This window comes from Aspergillus bombycis (genome assembly GCF_001792695.1).
Source record: "Aspergillus bombycis strain NRRL26010 chromosome Unknown contig00036, whole genome shotgun sequence".
Taxonomy (NCBI): domain Eukaryota; kingdom Fungi; phylum Ascomycota; class Eurotiomycetes; order Eurotiales; family Aspergillaceae; genus Aspergillus; species Aspergillus bombycis.
This window is the reverse complement of record NW_019170038.1, coordinates 191,846-211,773: the sequence shown is the minus strand read 5'-3', so window position 1 is coordinate 211,773 and position 19,928 is coordinate 191,846. Positions and strand designations below refer to the sequence as shown.

The 19,928-nt window shown below is 48.3% G+C and overlaps 7 protein-coding genes across 7 annotated transcripts; 3 read left to right on the top strand and 4 right to left on the bottom strand.

Moving 5' to 3' along the window:
• Positions 1 to 1,605: 1,605 nt before the first annotated feature.
• Positions 1,606 to 4,199, top strand: ABOM_005236 (putative anaphase-promoting complex subunit Apc5; the record flags this gene model as incomplete). The annotated part of the gene is made up of 7 exons (XM_022532365.1): positions 1,606 to 2,320; positions 2,367 to 2,460; positions 2,507 to 2,918; positions 2,971 to 3,094; positions 3,144 to 3,250; positions 3,301 to 3,437; positions 3,488 to 4,199. The coding sequence occupies 7 exons, from the start codon at positions 1,606 to 1,608 to the stop codon at positions 4,197 to 4,199; spliced, it is 2,301 nt and encodes a 766-aa protein (XP_022389708.1).
• Positions 4,200 to 4,447: 248 nt separating this feature from the next.
• Positions 4,448 to 5,203, bottom strand: ABOM_005235 (cytochrome c oxidase subunit VIa; the record flags this gene model as incomplete). Its single annotated transcript, XM_022532364.1, has 5 exons — positions 4,448 to 4,493; positions 4,620 to 4,627; positions 4,684 to 4,843; positions 4,909 to 4,933; positions 5,020 to 5,203. The coding sequence occupies 5 exons, from the start codon at positions 5,201 to 5,203 to the stop codon at positions 4,448 to 4,450; spliced, it is 423 nt and encodes a 140-aa protein (XP_022389683.1).
• Positions 5,204 to 5,543: 340 nt separating this feature from the next.
• ABOM_005234 (DNA-(apurinic or apyrimidinic site) lyase APN2) lies at positions 5,544 to 7,699 on the top strand (the record flags this gene model as incomplete). The annotated part of the gene is made up of 6 exons (XM_022532363.1): positions 5,544 to 5,571; positions 5,632 to 5,644; positions 5,703 to 5,748; positions 5,801 to 5,933; positions 5,984 to 6,693; positions 6,746 to 7,699. The coding sequence occupies 6 exons, from the start codon at positions 5,544 to 5,546 to the stop codon at positions 7,697 to 7,699; spliced, it is 1,884 nt and encodes a 627-aa protein (XP_022389684.1).
• Positions 7,700 to 8,330: 631 nt separating this feature from the next.
• ABOM_005233 (HMG-box domain-containing protein) lies at positions 8,331 to 9,403 on the bottom strand (the record flags this gene model as incomplete). Its single annotated transcript, XM_022532362.1, has 3 exons — positions 8,331 to 8,830; positions 8,883 to 9,172; positions 9,225 to 9,403. The coding sequence occupies 3 exons, from the start codon at positions 9,401 to 9,403 to the stop codon at positions 8,331 to 8,333; spliced, it is 969 nt and encodes a 322-aa protein (XP_022389704.1).
• A 500-nt stretch (positions 9,404 to 9,903) lies between these two features.
• On the top strand, positions 9,904 to 10,668 carry MAT1-2-4 (putative mating locus protein; the record flags this gene model as incomplete). The annotated part of the gene is made up of 2 exons (XM_022532361.1): positions 9,904 to 10,394; positions 10,443 to 10,668. 2 exons carry the CDS (start codon positions 9,904 to 9,906, stop codon positions 10,666 to 10,668), a joined length of 717 nt encoding a protein of 238 aa, XP_022389705.1.
• A 1,744-nt stretch (positions 10,669 to 12,412) lies between these two features.
• On the bottom strand, positions 12,413 to 16,266 carry ABOM_005231 (putative cytoskeleton assembly control protein Sla2; the record flags this gene model as incomplete). The annotated part of the gene is made up of 12 exons (XM_022532360.1): positions 12,413 to 12,499; positions 12,601 to 13,815; positions 13,874 to 14,023; positions 14,077 to 15,125; positions 15,176 to 15,360; positions 15,411 to 15,468; positions 15,523 to 15,603; positions 15,666 to 15,823; positions 15,886 to 15,961; positions 16,054 to 16,071; positions 16,143 to 16,189; positions 16,259 to 16,266. The coding sequence occupies 12 exons, from the start codon at positions 16,264 to 16,266 to the stop codon at positions 12,413 to 12,415; spliced, it is 3,132 nt and encodes a 1,043-aa protein (XP_022389706.1).
• Positions 16,267 to 17,064: 798 nt separating this feature from the next.
• ABOM_005230 (uncharacterized protein) lies at positions 17,065 to 19,868 on the bottom strand (the record flags this gene model as incomplete). Its single annotated transcript, XM_022532359.1, has 2 exons — positions 17,065 to 19,333; positions 19,399 to 19,868. The coding sequence occupies 2 exons, from the start codon at positions 19,866 to 19,868 to the stop codon at positions 17,065 to 17,067; spliced, it is 2,739 nt and encodes a 912-aa protein (XP_022389707.1).
• Between the last annotated feature and the right edge of the window lie 60 nt (positions 19,869 to 19,928).

Sequence of the window (19,928 nt, the reverse complement as noted above, 5' to 3'; positions counted from 1 at the left end):
AAATATAAAAGACATTGGACTTCGAGCCTTTGGCTTGATGCGCCAGCGAGTCCACGTAGGGCCTACCAAATACATTTGATTCCTGTGCAGTGAGAGTCGACTAGCCACCAATGAGAGAAGAGGGTAGGACAATTGGACCTTCACACATTGTCCTGAGAAGCCAAAGCTACCTTCCTTGTCAATCAGGATATTTCTCGGATAGCAGAAGTGGAAGTTCGATTGCATAATGAGCATAGCGGGTTCCGTAAATACCGAGCGTAGCAATCGAAAGCTTATTGGGTTAAGTAATTGAATATTCTATGGTCCGATACATACACCATACGAACGATGCCAAAAAAAGGAAGATAATAACAATTATGTTTACCAAAATGCGCCAAGCACATATATATATATATGTCTTGTAGCTGGTGAGATATCACGCGGTACCCTTAAAAGATGTAATGAACAAAGACGCCACGAATGATAATCAAGGCTGATACAACAAACAGGGCATGGAGCAAGACCAGCTAGTCCATAATGGGCTTTTATAGCTCTTTTTTTGGCGTCTTTCACTTGAAAGTAACGGTATTCACAAGAAATATCTCGAAGAGGAGCAGTTTAGCAAACAGCCCATTACGCTGATGTTGTTGCCAGCCTTCGCCAGGAGTCAATTCACCTCTGGTAGACTGTAAGATGCTAGTACACTGATATCTCTGGTTAGGAAAATATTCATTATATTTTTTCGGAGAAACAATTAAAAGCTCTTCTTGACCCATGCAGAGTTTAATTCGCCCATTCTTCGTATGACTTATAGTTGCGTGAAAGGCAAGTGGCAGTACGATGTAGATGGCTTGAGGAACGTACCGTACATTTAAGAAGATACGATAGCCCTGCTCGCTACAGAGAGAAAAATATGGATGATCCCGATTATCTCACTGAGCGTAAAGTGATGATAATTGTAATCCTCTGTGAACCTTTTCTTTTAATAGAGCTCCCAGATTGGGTGATTTATACAGTGTGAGAGACGTAAGACGTATAGGAACTCGATGTCAACAAGAAAAGATAAGTGGTTTGGAAATCGTGTTCCAGCACCCAGCCTCAGTGCCAACCATTGAAGGTCATTAATTATACGATTAAAGAGTACGTCCATCATCATGACAGATTTTAAGACCTAAAATGAATGATAAGGAAGACAAAAAAAACATACAACAGGAGGGATTCGCTGGTGGTCACCCACCCAACTACTAACCTCCCGGCGTGTGGCTTAAGTACGGCTGAGCGGACGGGAAGCCCTGTTCTCCACACCCTATGGTCGTATGTGGTAAGAAAGTAAAACAATGATAATCAAGTACCCTCAAACATATTATCAGGAAGCTACTATGCTCCCCACGTTTTACTTCTCTGCCGTTGTTCATACCGCGTAGCCTGCACTGCGTCCGGTTTGGGACAAACGAGTCCGTGGGGTCACTAGATTAATCTATCACGGTCTTCAGGCACATCATCGCACCTCAAGGCTGCCCGAGGGTGTTGTCCTGACGCGTTCCAGTACACATTCGGCGTTTGACCCTGCCATCAAAGTTGACACTATCAGCCATTAGGACAGGGAATAGACCATTAATAAGCACAATGAGTCGCTTTCTCACGCCATCCAAGGTTGCATTGTTATGTCTGATCTCCATCTACACGGAAGGGGTCGTCCCCAATTCCTCTGCTGTTCATGTTCTTTCATTCTTGGTCGCGTCTTTAAGTCCACTGGATAGTGACCCAAGCGCCTCCACCAAAAACTGGGAGGCACAATACTCAGCATCCATAACTGACCTCGAGGGAGCTTTGTCTACGCATTCATCTTCAATCCCTGGACGCTCAATCTGGGATTTATTCCTCAAAAAAGTTTGGTCTATTGATTCATGCGATGCACTGGAAGTATTTTTCTCCAATGTATTAGATCTGTTGGTCAAATCTCGGGAGGATCAGATTCGCGATAGGGACAACGGCCTGGCCCCGGAGCTGGGATGTATGCGCCTTTCTCGGTGCTCACCGCTGGGTGCATTTGTGAGGCGAGCCCAGCTTGAGTTTACAAGACTGCAGTTCCATGACTCGGTCAAGCTTTGGAAGGGCTTTGTCAAGTATCGCCTCCCCACGTACCACGCTTGGGCCAGACGGAATCCGTTTGGTGAACAGGCCATGGTTGATATGAACTTACTTGAACTTGGCTTGGACACCGGTAGTCAACTTGCTCAGGTGGCGTATGGTAATATTGAGCACGACTTGAAGGAGGATAACCATGTCAGTACGAAAGACGTAGAGCGCTTGCTGGAATTCCAAATAGGCGAGTTGCAAAGTATGCGAACCCTTTTGCCAATGATGGTCGTTTCTAACGATTCCAGGAATGGGAGGAAGAGTGCCAGATGGAATGAAAGCATGCCTGGAACGCATCATTACATCTGGAGTGACACTGCCCAATTTAATACACTACTTAAGGTGAGAACTACATCATGCTTAACGGTCATGAATACTAATTGTCTAGATTCTTGGACGCTTGGAGGGCTGGAGATTATCCATCATCCTTTGACAACCTCCACCGTTACTTCGACTATACAATGCACAGTAGAGACCGGAGCTCATATCAGTACGCGTTGCTAAATCTTGCCATCCTCCAAGCGGACTTTGGCTGTTATGCAGAAGCTGTATCCGCGATGCAAGAGGCAGTCTCGATTGCCAGGGAATCCCACGATATGAACTGCCTGAACTTCTGCATGAGCTGGCTATACCATTTTGGAAAAGCTTTCCCAGAGCAGATGAAGGACGTTCAAAATACGGGCATGCTTGGGAATGAGAAAGAAGGCCTAGCATTTCTCAAGGCGAAAGCAAAGGAGACAGAAATGTGGAGTCTCTTGAGTACAACGTTACTGAGTGAAGCTAAGCTCGAACTGCAAAATGTATGTTTTTTTTTCCTTTCCTCTCTCCGTTAGCTCCCCTGACAAGCCTTAGGGTGAGAGCCTTGCCTCTTCCCTCGAGAACATAATCCGGGCATCGCACCTCAACGTAGCCAAGAACCTTATAAATTCAACCGGACCGCAGTTACTATTACAAACTGCACTTTATGCTAGGATCGGTACTACTGCTTCTGAAATGAAAGAGTACTTCTTGCTAATGGTCAGCAGGTATCACACACTTGGCATGGTTGAGCAGTGAAACTTTCCAGGAGTGTTACGCAAGTAAAGCACCGTCTGAAGACTATCTGAAGAGTAACTTCCGTGGCTCACAATTGGTAGGTAGATATCACCTGCATTTGTGACTATCGTTGCTGACCCCCCAAAGCTCGCACAACAAGGTCGTTTCAAAGAGGCCTCGGCTCGTATGAATCACATAGGGCCTGACAAACTACGCTCCCTGAAAGCAAATCAATACTGGACATTCTTTTCTGGAGTGTTGCAGCTTAAACGAGAAGTATATCGGTATGTTACTTGACTTGATACTTGTACTTCGCATCCCTAACATTCACCAGCAATGATAAAACGGCCACAGAATATCTCCTCTCGCAGCTCCAAGCAATAAAACTCCCGGATAGTGATATAGCAGCCCTTCTGGTTTTTCTCCACGTTGAGTACTTAATCCGACAGGGCAACTACACCCGCGCATTGGAGATTGTCGAACGCACAGCTCAGACCATCCACCGAGACAACTTCGACGTCCACTGTCAAGTCAAGCTATTATGTCTTAAGGCTTGTATACTAGAGAAGACCTCTCAGCCCCAACGTGGATTCTCTTTGGCAATGAGAGCTGCCAACATTGCCTACCGGTCAAGACTGCTCCCTGGCCTTTGGGAAGCTATTTGCGTTCTGTCAGGAGTCCTTCTCAGCCTGAGGGAATTTAAGGCGGTCGTGGCAATGATGGAGAGTATAATGCCTCAGATACTTGAATCCAGCGACTGTGTTCTGGCAGCCCGGGCATACTCTCTTCTAGTGGATGCAAACATGGGCTTTTCGGGGAAGGCCCGGAGTCAGGGATCGGCACAAAACGTGGAGTATATGAACCGAGCGTTGGAATACCTAGATTGCGCTTTCGACCAATATGAAAAGATTGGGGATATCAAAGGGCAGTGTGAGATGATGGCGAAAAAGGCTACAGTTATGCACTTGACTGGTGATTTGGTTCTTGCGAATGATTATGCAGCGAAGTACCTGGATTTGCAGCGGCTCACTGGCATGAATAGGTGACGAAGGTGCTAGTTTGGACGGCTCGGGGTTACCGTCGAGACGACCTGAAAACCCAAATGATACATGTCTTCGATTTCTGACAAGAACGACTAATTCAAAACCTGCACTATGGCAACACTCTTTATTTGTCAACAGCTCCCACCACTCCCAGTTCAATATTTTGCTCCTTGCAGTAAATATACACTTCCTTCATCGTCGCAAGTTCCAAGAACCGCCAATTGAAGGCTGTAACACCGTCCGTCACAGGCTTAGGTAGCCTTATCCTTGTTGTGGTAGTTGACGCTGTCGTTCCAGCTATTTACTTGTTAGCACATGTTCGTAGAGACATGATTCTACCTGCGACGACAAAGTCTATCAAGAATTTGATACTCGAGGTAGTTCGCCATGATAAAAAGTGGATGAGAGGCATCTGAGACTTACAAGATGGTCTATATGGGGGCAATTGAGTTAGCAGATAAAGTTATATGGAACGGAAGGAGTTTACCTTGTCACCATCTCCCCAGGGGAAGTTCTTCACACGGATATTCTGGTATGGGTATTCCACACGCTCCTCAAGGGGAGGCATGTGCTCCCAGTGCTCCCAGTGCTCTTCCCAGAGGTTGTAAGCATTGAGGGAGCCAAGGATGAGGCAAGGAATAACGGCGCTAGTATGGTAAGTATACGTTGATATGTGACCCAAGAGGGGCTTAAATGATCAGGCAATACGCACTAGATGGAGAGCTTGCGCCAGAGATCTAAAGACGCATTGTGTTAGTATTATGCAAATTCTCCCCACAGGCATCAAGTCAAGCTTGACAGCGAGCCAATTGAATGTACGCACCACTAGTGGAGGCAGCATGGTGCTTGACAGCCGCTCTCTCACGGTTGAATTCGTTGTCGACCATCCAGGGAAGCTTGGAGTCGGTGCTGTTGAACCGGCGCTGAATGGCAGAGCGAACCGGAGCGGAACGCTGCTGCTGCGCAGAACGCTGAGCAAGACGAAGGATATTGCGTTGAGGGAACATGGTGGTTGCGGCCTGACAGGTCGAAGGTGGACGTCTTCTGCGGTTGAACAGACGGTGGGATTATACGGACGTCGGGCCTTCCGGTTGACGAGGTTTAGCGGCCCCGTGATTCGCTGTCGTTGTTAGTCAGCACCGCGTGATGTCACCTTAGGCTTGGTCACGTGCTACTCGACCATCCCACTGGATGGCGTACATGTATGTACGTTAGTACGACACATTCCTTGCCTTGTCTCCGTGCTTTAATTTTACCCATATCGATGGTGGTTACGCATATAGCTCCCTTTTGGAGTGCACATTGAGTCTGCCGTGGATATGTTGATTCTAGACGACAACAGTCAGAATGGGGTTTCGCATTACTACGTGGAATGGTAAGCTTAAGCTAGCTATGAAAGAACATAATGTTTCAAGAAACTGATAATCATGAACAGTAAATGGAATCCGGTATCGTACAATCTTTCCCGTATACTTACTACCTGTTTTTGTACTGAGTCTTCTGTAGAAATCCGTTTGCCTATGAGCCATGGAGAGGCAAGCGGACTTTCGAGGTATACATTCCCAACATGCAAGAGTTTAGATGCGTAGGCTGAAATACAAAAGGCCATGTTTGAGATCCTAGAGGCCGATATTGTTGTCTTTCAGGAAACCAAAATTCAGCGAAAAGATCTCCGAGATGACATGGTCCTGGTGCCTGGATGGGACTGCTACTTCAGTCTACCTAAGTTTAAGAAGGGTTTGTCTCTCCCAGGCCATAGCCACTAACTGAATTCTTACACTCCGCAGGCTATTCTGGCGTAGTTATATACACCCGCAATGCGACATGTGCCCCAATCCGCGCTGAAGAGGGCCTTACCGGTGTACTTTGCCCGCCAAATTCGTCCGTCTCATTCCGGGATCTTCCTCATGACCAGCAGATTGGTGGTTACCCAACCCCAGAGCAATTATTAACAGTTGAGTTGGATGCAGCTACACTCGACTCGGAGGGCCGTTGTGTCATCCTTGAATTTCCAGCATTTGTCCTATTTGGGTTATATTGCCCTGCTAATCGGGATGAAAGTCGCGACAGTTTCCGTCAGGGCTTTCTTGACCTAATGGATGCCCGAATTCGGAATCTCGTCGCCATGGGAAAAAGAGTTTTTGTTACTGGTGACCTCAATATTTCAAGAGGTGAAATCGATGCAGCACACGCGTCCGAGGCCATTCGTAAAAGCACCATAACAGAAGATGAGTTTATATCCGCACCAGCCCGGCGCTTGTTCAACCAACTGTTATATAGTGGAAAGGTGATCGGCGAGCGAGATGAAGGAAGGGAGCAACCTGCTCTCTTTGATATTTGCAGGTCCTTCCACCCGAATCGCAGGGGCATGTATACTTGTTGGGAGCAGAAGATCAACGCTCGGCCTGGTAACTATGGCTCGAGGATAGACTATGTCTTGTGCAGCTTGAATATGCAAGATTGGTTTTGTGATTCAAATATACAAGAGGGACTCATGGTAAGTTGCCGTTGTAAACTGGTGGGGGATGCCAGGGCTGACCAGGGCACAGGGATCGGATCACTGTCCAGTATACGCGATATTCAAAAACTCCGTATGTTTAGATGGGCAACAAGTTAACATGCTTGATATCATGAACCCATCCGAGATGTTCGACAATGGTGAACGGCGACAGGAGTACACAACAAAACATCTTTTGCCTACATCCGGGCGCTTAATACCGGAGTTCGACAAACGAAGAAGTATCAAAGATATGTTCTTGCGAAAGCCAGATAATTCCTCGCAGAAATCACCCACCACTTCAGCAATGACCACATCCGCGTCAGCCCGGAACCAAGTACATGGAAGTGATGCAATAGAGAACTCTCTTGGAGCTAGCAACCCATCGCTCTCTATTGCTGACAGAAACCTAGCGTCTAAAGGCATCGTTCGTAAACGGTCCGAGAAAAGCGCGCCCCCACCTTCAGTCAAGCGTTCGAAATCCCTTCCTTCTCAGACCAGAGCAACCTCTGTTTCTGCACAGAGAACTCTGAAGGGGTTTTTTAAGCCTAAAGGTACTGTTAGTAGTCAAACAAGTGAAACAGGAACCCCGGATATGCCTGTGCAGGCTATGAGACGTTCGCCCGACCCCCTTCCTGTGTCTTCGAACATATCGCGGCCAGAGGAACAGAAGGATCTACAAAGCATATGCAGCGTCCCAGCCGCTCCAACGAGCAATATTGACTTATCCGGACGCGCGGCTCCATTTGCGGACCAGGATAGCGAAACAGTCATTGACCCCATTGTCAGCAAGGAAGATTGGTCGAAACTCTTTGCAAAGAAACCAGTGCCAATGTGTGAAGGGCACCAAGAACCATGTATTAGTTTGTCAACAAAAAAGCCCGGTATTAACTGTGGTCGGTCCTTTTGGATCTGCCCACGACCCTTGGGGCCCAGTGGAAATAAAGAAAAGGGAACGCAGTGGCGATGTGCAACTTTTATCTGGGCTAGTGACTGGAATCCCTGACATGAAATTTCTCACTTCATGTGACTTAATTTGATGCTTGGAGTTTTTGTATGATACCAATTCGGTTCGCTACTCTCTCATATGATACGACTACATTGGAGATACCATTTCCGGTGCAATGTACTTGTTTTATAGTATAGACAATAGTGAAAGACTTGGCATGAACATCATCTGTCAAAGCGGAGCAGAACATCATTGGTTGGGGTGCAATGTGGGGAAGTGGCTAGATCTCTTTTGCTTTATTTGGCCCAGTAGTATCTGTGTATGAAGTATGAGGTTTGGTCGGTATCTTTGATTCATCTATTCTCGAATATCTGAATATTTAAACTGCGATAGCAACATCATGCTGAAGGCTTGTTATGCTTTAAATAATCAACTCCATCCATCCGAAAAGGATATCGTGGGACAAAACCGTTGTAAAATACACCAGGTTGATGAGGAAACGGCATGAACACAAGGTTAGGTATAGAATATGCAATATGTGTACAGAAAATGGAAATGTATGTTGAGAATCATGAGAAATCAGCATAAGCGCAAACAGAGAAAATCAAGTGAGATAGAAAAGGAGAGTCAAGGGTAAAGGGAGTAATAGAAGGAAGAAAGTTCAGATCATGTGTCATCATATGGTTCTTTAGTAACAGTCAGCAATCAAATCCGAAAATTCGAAAGACTCTCCCACAGGTCTTTCCGTGAAGTTGAACTGTGGGAACAAAGTAGCGGCTGACTTGCCACAGTCGCTCTGTACTTGCTGGAGAAAAGTATCGAAGGCACCCGAGTCGAATTGCAGCCCATAATCTCCAGGCAGTTTATCAGGGCTGAGCACGATGTCGACATCCCCCAAATTATCCAAAGATGCACCTATAGGCATGTTATCCAGCTGCATGCCGGAGTACATCGACGGCGTGGAACTATCAGAGGTATCATTTGTCAAGGCCGGTGACTTCTGTCGCTTGGTCGGCTTCGGGTACTGGCGGGACGAAGCTCGGCGCTTCTTTTCGGATGGCCTGCGGGGAGTATAATGGTAATCGGGGTGGTCTTCTGCATGCTTTTTCTTAAGGTCTTCCGCCATATTGCGGAATTGCATTTTGACCTCTTCGGACTCGGCCTTCCATTGTTTTCCAAGGATAATTGCTGATGCCATTAGCTTGTTCCAAGCTGAGTAGAGATGGAAAGAAAAACTTACATATCTCGTTATTGGTGAAATCGGGATATGCTTCCTTGATTCTGGGATGATGATGCTGACGATAAAGGATGAATGCATTTGGCGGCCGAGGGACTTTGATGGACTTCGCTGGTAGTGTGGATTTGCCATGTGTTCTACCAGATGCTTCGGTTATTTCCCTCTCTAAATTCGAAATTCTGTCATGAGACGCGACGGATACAACAGAGCCCGAAAAAGCAGGCGTGCGCATTACACGGAGAGCATTGATTGTCTCATCGACAAAAGCTACCACAGGAGCACTGATAAGAGCACTATAACCAAGTGTAAGCTTGTATTCCTAGAAAATCCGAGAACCCTTCTTACCCGAGACGAGTCCTAATCTTGTCGACATTGCTTTGACCGATCATGTCCGTGACATTAATCGGCAAAAGCACCTCATTATTTGTAGACTCGAGGTGACGCAAAGCATCCTGCCAGAGCAGCTCTGTAAGCTTGTCCGTCGACTCCGCAGTCGTCTTCATGGCTATAGGTACAGTTGTCATTCTTGATTTTTGAAATGAAGGATAAGTTATTCAAGATGTGATGAAGACGCTAGGATCTAAACTCATCTCCTCGCGGAAACTATTGTGCATAGCATCTAGAGTAAGCAGTAGCTGGTGTAAGAGGGGGTATCTTAGGACAGTGAACAGGGTGGGATAATTCTAATGAAAAGAAAGCAAGAGGACCGGTAGGACATGGCGAATTAGGTTGTGTTCCACCTAAGGGTGGGAGGCTGGCATGTTTCTTTGTCTATTAAGTCGTGGGTGGTGAATGCTGAAGTCACTTTGTGTTTGTCTCAGCTTACATGGGCTCGCCTAATTTCATAGTCACCCAGGGAAACACAACACTTCATTCATATTTCTTCAGTTACACTCTTGGAGCCCATCATCGCATTCATTTATCTGTCTCTCAAAGTTTATCCTTGTTTACAAGCTACCCACCAAATCACAAAATACCTACATCATCGAAGCATTCAGGACCACGAATCATATCTCATTCAACTATGGGCACTCTTTGCAAAGTCCTACTTAGACTCCTTGAAGCGTTAGCTCATGATGCATGTCTCTCTTCAGAGCAGAGGGAGAAGGCCATGTATATTGGTCTCTCATTCCTCTCCCACAAGAATACTTGTCGACTCATGGCTCAAGTTTCTAGACTGATGAAAGGAGAAGTATTTATTAGTCCTTATTACCGAGTTATTGGGGCATCTAAACATAAAAATACCCTTACCCATCGGCATGGCAAATATTTGCAGGCAGTCATGACTGAATTTCGCATTGCCCCGACGATAGCAGACTTCGAAGGTCATCCTATCGAGCTCGTTAGCATCCTGGATCTTGCGGTAGAGAATTCCCTTCCTGGCGAAAAGCGATACCAACTTCACAAGGACCTTCTTTCTATGGAGAAAAAAGCAAATGAAGACCTCATACAGTGCACCGAGGACTATGGTTATCATTACATTTTCCGAGCTGGTCTACAAGAATATTATATGACGTAAGTTCCAAGTTATCTTGTATATTCGGTAATGACTGACCTTTCTAGTAAGACTGTCGTTGAAAATGTCAACTTCTGGAGACCAGATCCCCGTGGAAACGGCTACCGTGTTCATATTCAGAAGCTCTGCTATGAAACGATGGAAACGCGGCTTCGCCTGAATGACGCAGAAAAACGAGCTCTGATACAAGCTACAGATTGTAACGTGGAGGATGCATACAATTTTTGTAAGTACCCGGATATTGTTGCTGTTGAGCCTCTAACCATTTATTAGGGAACTGGTTGGAGAAGAATCGCGTCTCTTATAATGCAATGAAAGCTTGCATCTCGTTATTGGAGAGACTGAAATGTAGGAGTTCCTCAAATATACATTTGAGAGGTATGCTAACAATATGACTGCAAAAGAAATCAACGCTCCAGATACTTCCACATTATCTGATTAAGCATTCCGGAAACTCACCGTTCCTCTTGCTATGCTATGCGTTATCATTCTGAGGAAGACGTCCCTAAGCTCATCCCGAATACGACAAAGCGGTCTGAACCCCCAGCGTAAATATTCAGCGTTTGCTTCTACTCTCCACGTCAATGGCGCTTACAATCAGCCAAAGCTGTCCAAGGAACCGATGCTATCGAAGGTGGATGCGGTCTTTGTTGTAGCGGCGAAGAAAGCCGCAATGCGACAAGCATTCGACGCATCCTCCGGTTCCTTCATTCATGGGCGACGCCTTTTTACTGCCCCCCTCATGGGTCTTTGTTCATTTTCTTTCTCTTTCCCGGTTCGTACATATCCAGTCCACGTATGACATGATTGATATCCTTGCATGATCTTGATTTGATACCAGACACGGCTTTCCTTGACTACTCCGTTTTTCCCTGCATTGAACGTTTTTGTTGTAATTTACTCCTTCACAGATTGTATTTTACCACTGCTTTGTGAATTCTTCGTTTCTTATTTTGCATCCGGCTTCTGTTTCTTTACATTACGTTGTTCACTAAGTTCCTAGCGAACGTCCGGGGAAACGAATACCGGAATTTGCTCATTCGGGGGTTGATTAGGGTTTCAACCAACAGACGCTGTTGACCGGCTGACTTGGTGCTCGCTTCGGATCGGGCCAATTGCATGTATTTAGATCACTAGATCACTAAACCACATATATGTACACTCCAGAAAAAAAAGGGGGGGGGGGGGGGAAGGAAGAGAAAGCCCCGAAGCAGGGAATAGAATTTTAGTAGCATACAATGAAGAAAAGCCCCCATTCGGTCTAGACTGTAGACACGGTCGGGGATCGAATCGGAAGGCACGGGCAGACGGTGCAACACAAAGAAATCAAAAGTTAAAAAAAGAACCAACTTAAGGTTTTCCACTAAGCCGTGGGCGGAACCCGCAGCCGAGCCGTCGGGGGGGCGTCATTTGTCGTTTGCTTCTTCCTCTTGGATTTTGTTCCATGGAGACAACGGAAACAAAGATATCGAATCGGTTGTTTTGAACCCGGCTCAATTTGCCAAGATGACACTAGCTGATGAACGTCGTGTGGTCCTCGAATGAAACCATATCAGTCAGCCATGAACTGGAGCTCCTTGGGTGTCATCCCGCGGCAGCATTTTCATTCTTTCTTGTTGGGGTCCATGGCGAAGACGAAGCGGCATCTGTGTGGTTGATACTATTGGACCCTCTTTCGCCAGTTTGCGTCTGGTACGCTTTACCCTACGCCGTACAAGGGAAGGTGTAGGGTGGGGAAAGGAAACTCAAGTGGATTGCTTCTACTGGTATATACTATCCAAGACCGACGCGAGAAAAATGGCCTACAACGAAGGAGATGGGTAAAAAATATAAAAGAATTAAGACAAAGGGGGGCGGAACGGTGCAACCCCGTGCCTCCCAACAAAGGATAAGCTTCGTCTGCGACACCCACGCACAACATACATCCGCACCCTTGAATCTGTGTAGCCTCACTAGCCACTATATCCGCTTGACATCTTCGTCCAACGCGGGGCAAACCCCTCGGATACCCTGTAATTTAGTCCTCCTGGTACGAGATCTTGCGCATCTCCCCCAGACGTTGCCGCGCCTGAGCAAGGCTATTTTCCAGTTGGAGAATCTCAACCTGTAACCAACCCCTGTCAGCATCCACACTGATCCGTGGAGGAAGGTAGAGAAAGAGTCCCCCGGTGGAGGGCTAGAGAGAAGGGGGAAAGCAAGACGTACCTGTTGCTCCATTTCGCGCACCTTGAATTCGTGCGAGCTAAGCTTAGCGTAGTCGACCTTCTCCGAACCATCCTGGTTCCGCTCGGCAATGATTTCCTGTACCTGACGGACCAGAGCCCGACATGCCGCACCCACTGCTTTACTAGCTGCCTCTAAGCGATCTTGGGTCTTGCTCATGAACGACGCTTTGACGCGACTGGCCGCCACCAACTGTGCCGTACTAGCGGCCACGTCGTTACTGGCCACGATCAGTTGTTCCGGAGAGTTACGACCAGAAATGACCCCGTCGGCCGTCTCAATAAGAGTGTTGGTGGAGGTAGCAACAGCCTTAGCGGCGGAGATTAGTCCCTCTGTCCAGCGATTATTCTTCTTGTAGAACGCCGTCCTCGATGAGCTACCCCGGCCTTCACGAACAATCTCCTGCTGGGACTCGGTGGCGGCCTTAATCAGCTCCGCAATTGCATTAGTAACGGCAATTGCTGCCTCCACAATCACATCGTTGATACGCAACTCGTACGTCGAGAAGCCATCACGGGGCTTTTTCTTGAGTTTGGCCAATCGAGCGGCCGCGGCGTCGATAGCGTTGGCCGCCTTGGTCAGTTCCTGATCTACGAGGTCGCCCAGGTCGCCATTAGTACTGATCTTAGTACTCTTAGGCGCAAAAGTTTCGACAAGTTTCGATAGTGACTGCAGGTCCCTTTGTACCTCTAGATTGTTGTTAATAACCACATCGGTCTTGTGATCAGCCTCCAAACCCTCGAGCCGGAAAGACTGGAGTCCACGGAAGAACCGCACCGTGGCCTGTGCGGACTTGCGGGCAGCATTGATCAATTGGTCTGCGCTCTTGTCGTCATTGGCGAACCGTGTCAATCCCTTTGTGTTACTAAGGACATCGGCAACCGAGCCGGAGAAGATAGAAACCGTCCGAATAATCTCAGCGTGGGTACTATTCGGGCCGTCGGCGATAAAGTTGTTGAACGCTGTGGAGAACTCGGTGGCGGATGCAGAGGCCTTCTCGATCTGAGACAGCACGTATGGTGGGGACGCATTCTGGTTACCGGCTTGCATACTGGAATCGAGCTCATACAGGGCGTCATCCACCCGCTGCACACCAGCTTGGAGCACAGAGTCGATGATGTCGTTGATCTTGGCAACGGTGCTGTGCAAAACGGTGTCAATCTGCGAATCCAGCGCATTGTCGACATCGCCTTGGTTCTGGTAGCAGTTAGCTCACATCCTCCTGTCTCCGTTATTTACCGATTCAAGCACATACCATTTTCAGTTCCTCCAGTTCCAGAAGAGCTTGTTCCATTCCGGACTTGTAGACCTCGATCTCCTCATCCTTCTCGCGGAGCATCGCATCATGGTCACCCTGGCGGTCTGCATTTCGAGAAGAGACATCTTCGAGAGCACGGTTCTTGTTCTATTCCTGGTCAATGCATGGCATTCTGTTTCTTGTCCTGCGAGAAGACTTACTCTGAGGGCTTCTTCCAAATCGGCCATCTCCCGGTTGTACTTGGACAACAAGGTAGAGATCTCGGTACCTTTCTGGCGTTCGGCATTCTCTGCCCGCTCGATTGCAAGGCGCAGCTCTCTCTTAACCTTCTCCAGCTCTTCCTTATTATTTCCAGTCAAACGATCCCGGTCGTGTAACGCACGGTCCCGCTCCCGGATCATATCCGCTAGCTCCAAGTTCTTCGTTTTGAGCTCTCTTTCAAGCTTCTCGCGCCGTTCGATCGCCTCCTGTGCCGACGCTGCCTTTAACTTGAGGCTCTTGGTTGTCTGCAAGAGGTCTAGGTGCTCCTGTCGGAGCTGGGAGTAAAGCTTAGCCAGCGCCTCATACTTGGATCGCCATGTGTTGACTTGCTCCTGGAGAGATCGAATTTGCTCATCTTTCGAGGCGCTTTGCATATTCAAGTTCGAGGTCAGTTGGTTCATCTGCTCTTCCAGGTCTTTCACACGACGATCGTATTGCTGCAACATAAGCTGATCCCGCTCATACTGGGCCCGCGCGTTCAAGTTCTCTTGCTCGAGCTCGGCCAGCCGACCCTGAGTCTGTGTTTGGTACTGGTCGCGTAGAAGTTGCTCCTGTGCAAGCCGTTGCTGCTCCGCCTGCAGACGTTGCTGTTCCTCAAAATCGTGTTGGGCTTGCTGTTGCGCGAGAATCTGCTGCCGCTGCTGATCCTCCCATTGCTGCTGCAGGCGCCGCTGTTCCGCTTCAAATTCCTCTTGCTGGCGCTTGGCCTCTGTAGTCCAAAAGTCGTTAATGGGTTCGGGATCAGCGGGTGCGGCCTTTGGCGGCGGAGTGGGCTCCTGTTCGACTTCTTTCGTCGGTCGTCTGGGTAAAGCTGGACGTTCATCATCGTCGGCAAGCAGGTTGGGTGGGTTTTGAGGCAGCTTGGGAATAGTGATAAGGCTGGTCAGATAGCGCAAGTTCGAGCACTCGTAGTAGAACCGCACAAGTCGGTAGTGCTGAGCGTCATAACGACCACGGAGGGGTTCCAGGGCCTCGGCGTCACCCGTGGCTATGACAAGGTCAGCTAACCTAGACAGAAAAAGGGAAGGTAACGCCTACTCGTATGCATGGCTCTCAGCATGCTGGTAATAAATTTATAAATGCCGTAGCTCTCCTGCACCAATGGCACTAGTGCAGAAATCCGACACTCGTTATTTGTGCCTGATTGGAAATGCGAAAAAATCAATTTCTGGAACGCATCTATCTGGTCTTGCAAAGTCATGAGGTCCGAGATAGTTTCGTAACTAGATTACAGTCAGCGAGAGTAGGATTAAGAGTTATTGGGCGTACTCACCCTTCATTTGGATCATTGATCGTCTTCAGACTGATGTACTCCTCATATTCAAACAGACCTGCCAAACACTTAGTCATGGACTGGGTGATTCGAAATTCGTTTCGTCAAATACCGTTAAATTCGGGATGATTCCGATGAAACGCCAACTTGGACTCCAGGAAGAAAACATATTCCCGGATAAGAGGACCATAGCCTATGCCACTTGTCAACATCAACCGATTCGAGTGCGTCGTACAACCTGCGAGCTTTGCGTACCGCGGATGCCATCGCCTCCTACACCGCGCATCAAACTGTCTATCCAATTGGCGTGCTGCTGCGCCTCCCGAACCACGATAGGATGTCCCTCTTGCAGAACCTTATGTATCGTTATCAGGGCTTTGAACGTCTGTACCTCGTCTGCAAGGACCGGTTGACTGGATGCACCGAGAGCGGTCAGCTGTATTATAAAGTACAGAGTAGTGTCCGAGAAACATACACTTTCATGCCAGCCCAGAAGGCGGCAGAAGATTTGTGGTCCCATGTGTACACAATGCAGCTCCGGACATGTTTCCCTGGTGGAACGGATCAGTGGAGGTAAGATGACAACATGAGGGCGCGAATAAAACTGAATAGAGGCAGGACGATAAGGGAGAGCAATCCATACGTTTCGGGGCGGTTTCCTCTGTTATAGCGCTAAGGTCAGTCACAGGAACCAGGTACCAGAGTGGGAGAGATACTCTGGGCACGACTTACCGATGCTGGTAGCTTTGCGAATGTTAATCGCCAAATCTGCCTCCGTGCTAGTGATTCAGATCAGTTAGTTATCTTATTGCTGCAAGTCCCGTTGCTAAGCGTCCCAAAACACCTACCGACTCATTGTGACGAGCTGCAGACCTGTCGATTACCGGGGGATCAGGGGAGCAGACAACTATGTGCGGCGGGAGCCGGTGGGCCCGAGTCCGAACGGCGCAATTCGATTGTGCTCTGAAGGGGCGGGAAACTTGCGTTGACCGACAATGAAGGGCGATTGAAAGGTCAATGGAGTTACAAGGGAAAAGGAGGTGGGTGACAATAACACGGAGTGTAGAGCAGGGTTTAAAAGCATCTGTCGAGGAGCATAAATGACGTTTGGCGGGAAAGCTGACGCCTGCAGTTCATCGCGTGTCTTGGCGCGGCTTCGTCACCTCCTGAGTTCCCTCCCCCTCTGATTGGGCACATATATATATATATATATATATGTACTTGCAGTATACTACGATTCTCGCCCTTTGCCACTACAGGATCTACTTTGATGCCTAAAATATTGCTCTAGGCAGCCCCCCCCCTTTTCTTTTTTTTGATAAGGAAAGGAGAGGAAAAACAGAGCTGTAAGAGAGCCATGTATTCACCCGTATGTCCATACCCGGGACCAACAGTCTAAGTTAACACCGGACTATGATAGAATCGAAAGTTGAACATCGCTCCTTGAACACCATCTGATAATGCCGATCAGATCATATAACTGGCCAGAGGGTATACATAGGATAAACGGCCATGTCGCAACGCGAGTAAGAGGAAGCGAAAGAAAAAAGAGCATAGGAACCACACTGGCAAGTTGAGCAAGGAAATCGATCATCATAAGCTGAAACCGGCCGCATCGATACCGGACAGCGTCCAGTCATAATCACATCGCCCTTCACGGGATAATGCCATCGGTTGCTGACAAAATTGCCATTCCGTGTTTGTCAGCCTCGGCGCCCTCGGCCAGGGAGGATCGGTCGTGTCCATTTGCTTTCTCCCAAAGATCACTAGGCCTTTTCATAAGCACATTGGACGTGGGTGAGTCCCGCTGTGTACTAAGCCCGGGCAGAGCTTTGTCCGGGGCGGCATCAACAACCGGACTATTAGGGCCTGAGTCGTAAGGGGCTTCGACAACCAGTAGCTCATCCGGATGGCTCTCCGAGTCCCCTGAGTTGAAGATAGGCTTTCTTCTAGGCAAAGGTGGCTTTGAGACACGCCTCTTATCATCTCCTTTGGGCTGCAGCTCAGGAGATGCATTATGCGGGACAGGTTTCCGTTTGGTTACAGAAACAGTGTTCCTCTTAAAAGCAAACGACTCGGGGCGTGGCAATGGGGTTCCTGGAGGCGGAAGAGGATGTCCCCGGCCTATCGGCTCCTCTGGTGTACCTGCAGGCCGGGATGACTCGTGGGTAACGTTATGCTCACCTTTTCCGAACATATTCCAACCCCATCTCTTCGCAACAGAAGTTGCTGTGCCCAACGAGAGAGAAACCTGAGACTTTTCCGCGGCAGTGGAAGAAGTCACTGAACGTGCCAGAGTCTCGAGTGTGCTTCGTCTGGGTTTGTTGACATTCAGTGAAGCGGTGGAACTGGCAGCCATACTTCGAAGAGACGAACTACTCGTTTTATGAACAGCAGAAGGATGAACAGAAGAGCCGGTGCTAAATTCCCCCACACTCTCAATAGAATCCACTATGGATGGATCTCGGCTTTGAGACGTATCGTCTTGGGGCATATGACTGTCGGTAGGTGGCGAGCCACTGGGTGATCTGTTCGGTGACCCTGGTGGAGAGCGGTTCGATATTTCAATCATGGCACTAGCAGCACTGCTCTTTTCCGCGTCTTTGCCGTCATACACGACTTTGTCGATCTTTGCATTATCTGCTGTAAGCACGGGATCAGCAGCGTTGGAGAACGTCTGGGATCGAATGGCCCGCGGTGGTGAGCTGCCGAATTTCTCGCTAGCGGTATATGAGGCGCTTGAGTTATTCCTTTCGAGCTCTCCTTTGGAGCCCTTGCGGGATTTCATTGTGATAGGTATAGACTCAGAAAGCACAGGCGCGCTCATTGTACGTTCGTCTTTCGGTTTTAGCACATCAACGAAATCTCCTTTCTCCGTTCCTGTTGTCTGGGGTTGAGCGCCACTTTCGTCTGGTATATCGACCTTCGTATCCGGCGTCGGGATGTCTCGTTGCCAGATTCCTCCACGGAAACGCTGGGTGGCGGTGTCTAAGAAGGGAATATCATCCCAAAATGGCTGAACAACGCTTTCTGCCACAACCTCTCTTATCCGACTTTCAATAGTGCGTAGAATAATACCGTATGTGATTTGTTTTGAACTGACAATGGGTTGAATATCCATGTCCATGCTTGGCATCGTTTCGAAGGAGATCCAGGCTCGATTGCTCGGAGGAGGCTTGAACCGTATCAACAGATGGCCATGGAGTTTTTTCAACACCACGGCAAGAACAATGTCTACTTCCCTGGCCTTGAAACGAGGTCCAAGGTCAATGCGCACTGTAGCCGAAATCTCCACTCGAAAGTTGCCAGTATACTGAACGTCTGTCTCTACACAACAGTTCCCGTCAACCGTTAGATCTTTGAGCCTTGGATTGATGATAAACGGTGCCCCTTCGCCCATGTCAATCCTCTGTAGGCCAATTTTACTGATGAAGTTCGGCTTGTTAACCCGAGAAATTTTCTTCGTGATCTTTTTTCGGACAAACTCCTCCATCTCCGGCGTTCTATACATGGCAAGAAACAACCTCCCAAGGACCGCATTAATCCACCGCGTCTGCAGCTGTTCTTCGGATGAATGCAATCGTTGAACAAGGGTGACGATATGCTTAACATCGAAAGGTTGATGCTTGGGAGGGGCGTCGGGTGAGTTCCACATCCTGGATTGGTTCTGGAGCATAGCAAAATAGAAGTCTTCCTTTTCGGACAGATTTTCTGAGAAAAGAAAGAATGGGGGTGTCGGTCCCCCTAAATCTGCGAGAGACTCCAGTCGTCGCGAAAGACAGATAGCATTTCTCTTTAGCCACAGCTCGCCTTCCTGTATTTCCCCTTCACCACCACAGATATTTACGTCATGGTGCGCAAGGGAGATAACATAGCGCACCTCAACCTGGTTGGCATCATCGTAAAGCATCAAATGACCATGTCTATGCCCCGTACAATGATGATCAGCATCCGCAAAGGACCTAGACGCGAGGAAAGGAATAATTACCGCAGGACAATGTAAAATACATTGCGCGCCCTCTTGCCGCTTTTCCCATTATTCTTGGCTGGTTCAATCGTTGGCGTTTGCTTCCGATCAAACAAACTTCTATACATCGTCTGGTAGACGCTTGGGCTCTCCGCGGCGATCACCTCGCCCGCCGGCGTGGTTCTCTCGGGTGGTTTTCCGTTGACTCCACCGGGCACATATTCGCGACATACGGCAAAATAGCCTGCCGCAACATCCGACTCGTGCGTACGATGAAATTTTTCTGCTAGCTCATCCGTGCCGGATTTCAGGCTGTATTGGTCGTCCCCAGGACGCCGCAGAGGATCCTTGGCCAGTTCGCATCTATGCTCGACTGGCGGAGGCGATGGGAGGGTAAAATAAGCATGCAGAAGAACTAACGACAGGACCAGTGGAATGAAAGTCAGTCCGCCGAGGATGTATACAAAGAGGAAGCTGCCGAAGGAACCCATTAGGAGCCGGTCAATCAAAATAGCAACATCGAAAGGTCCATCATGAGGATATGACGGAAA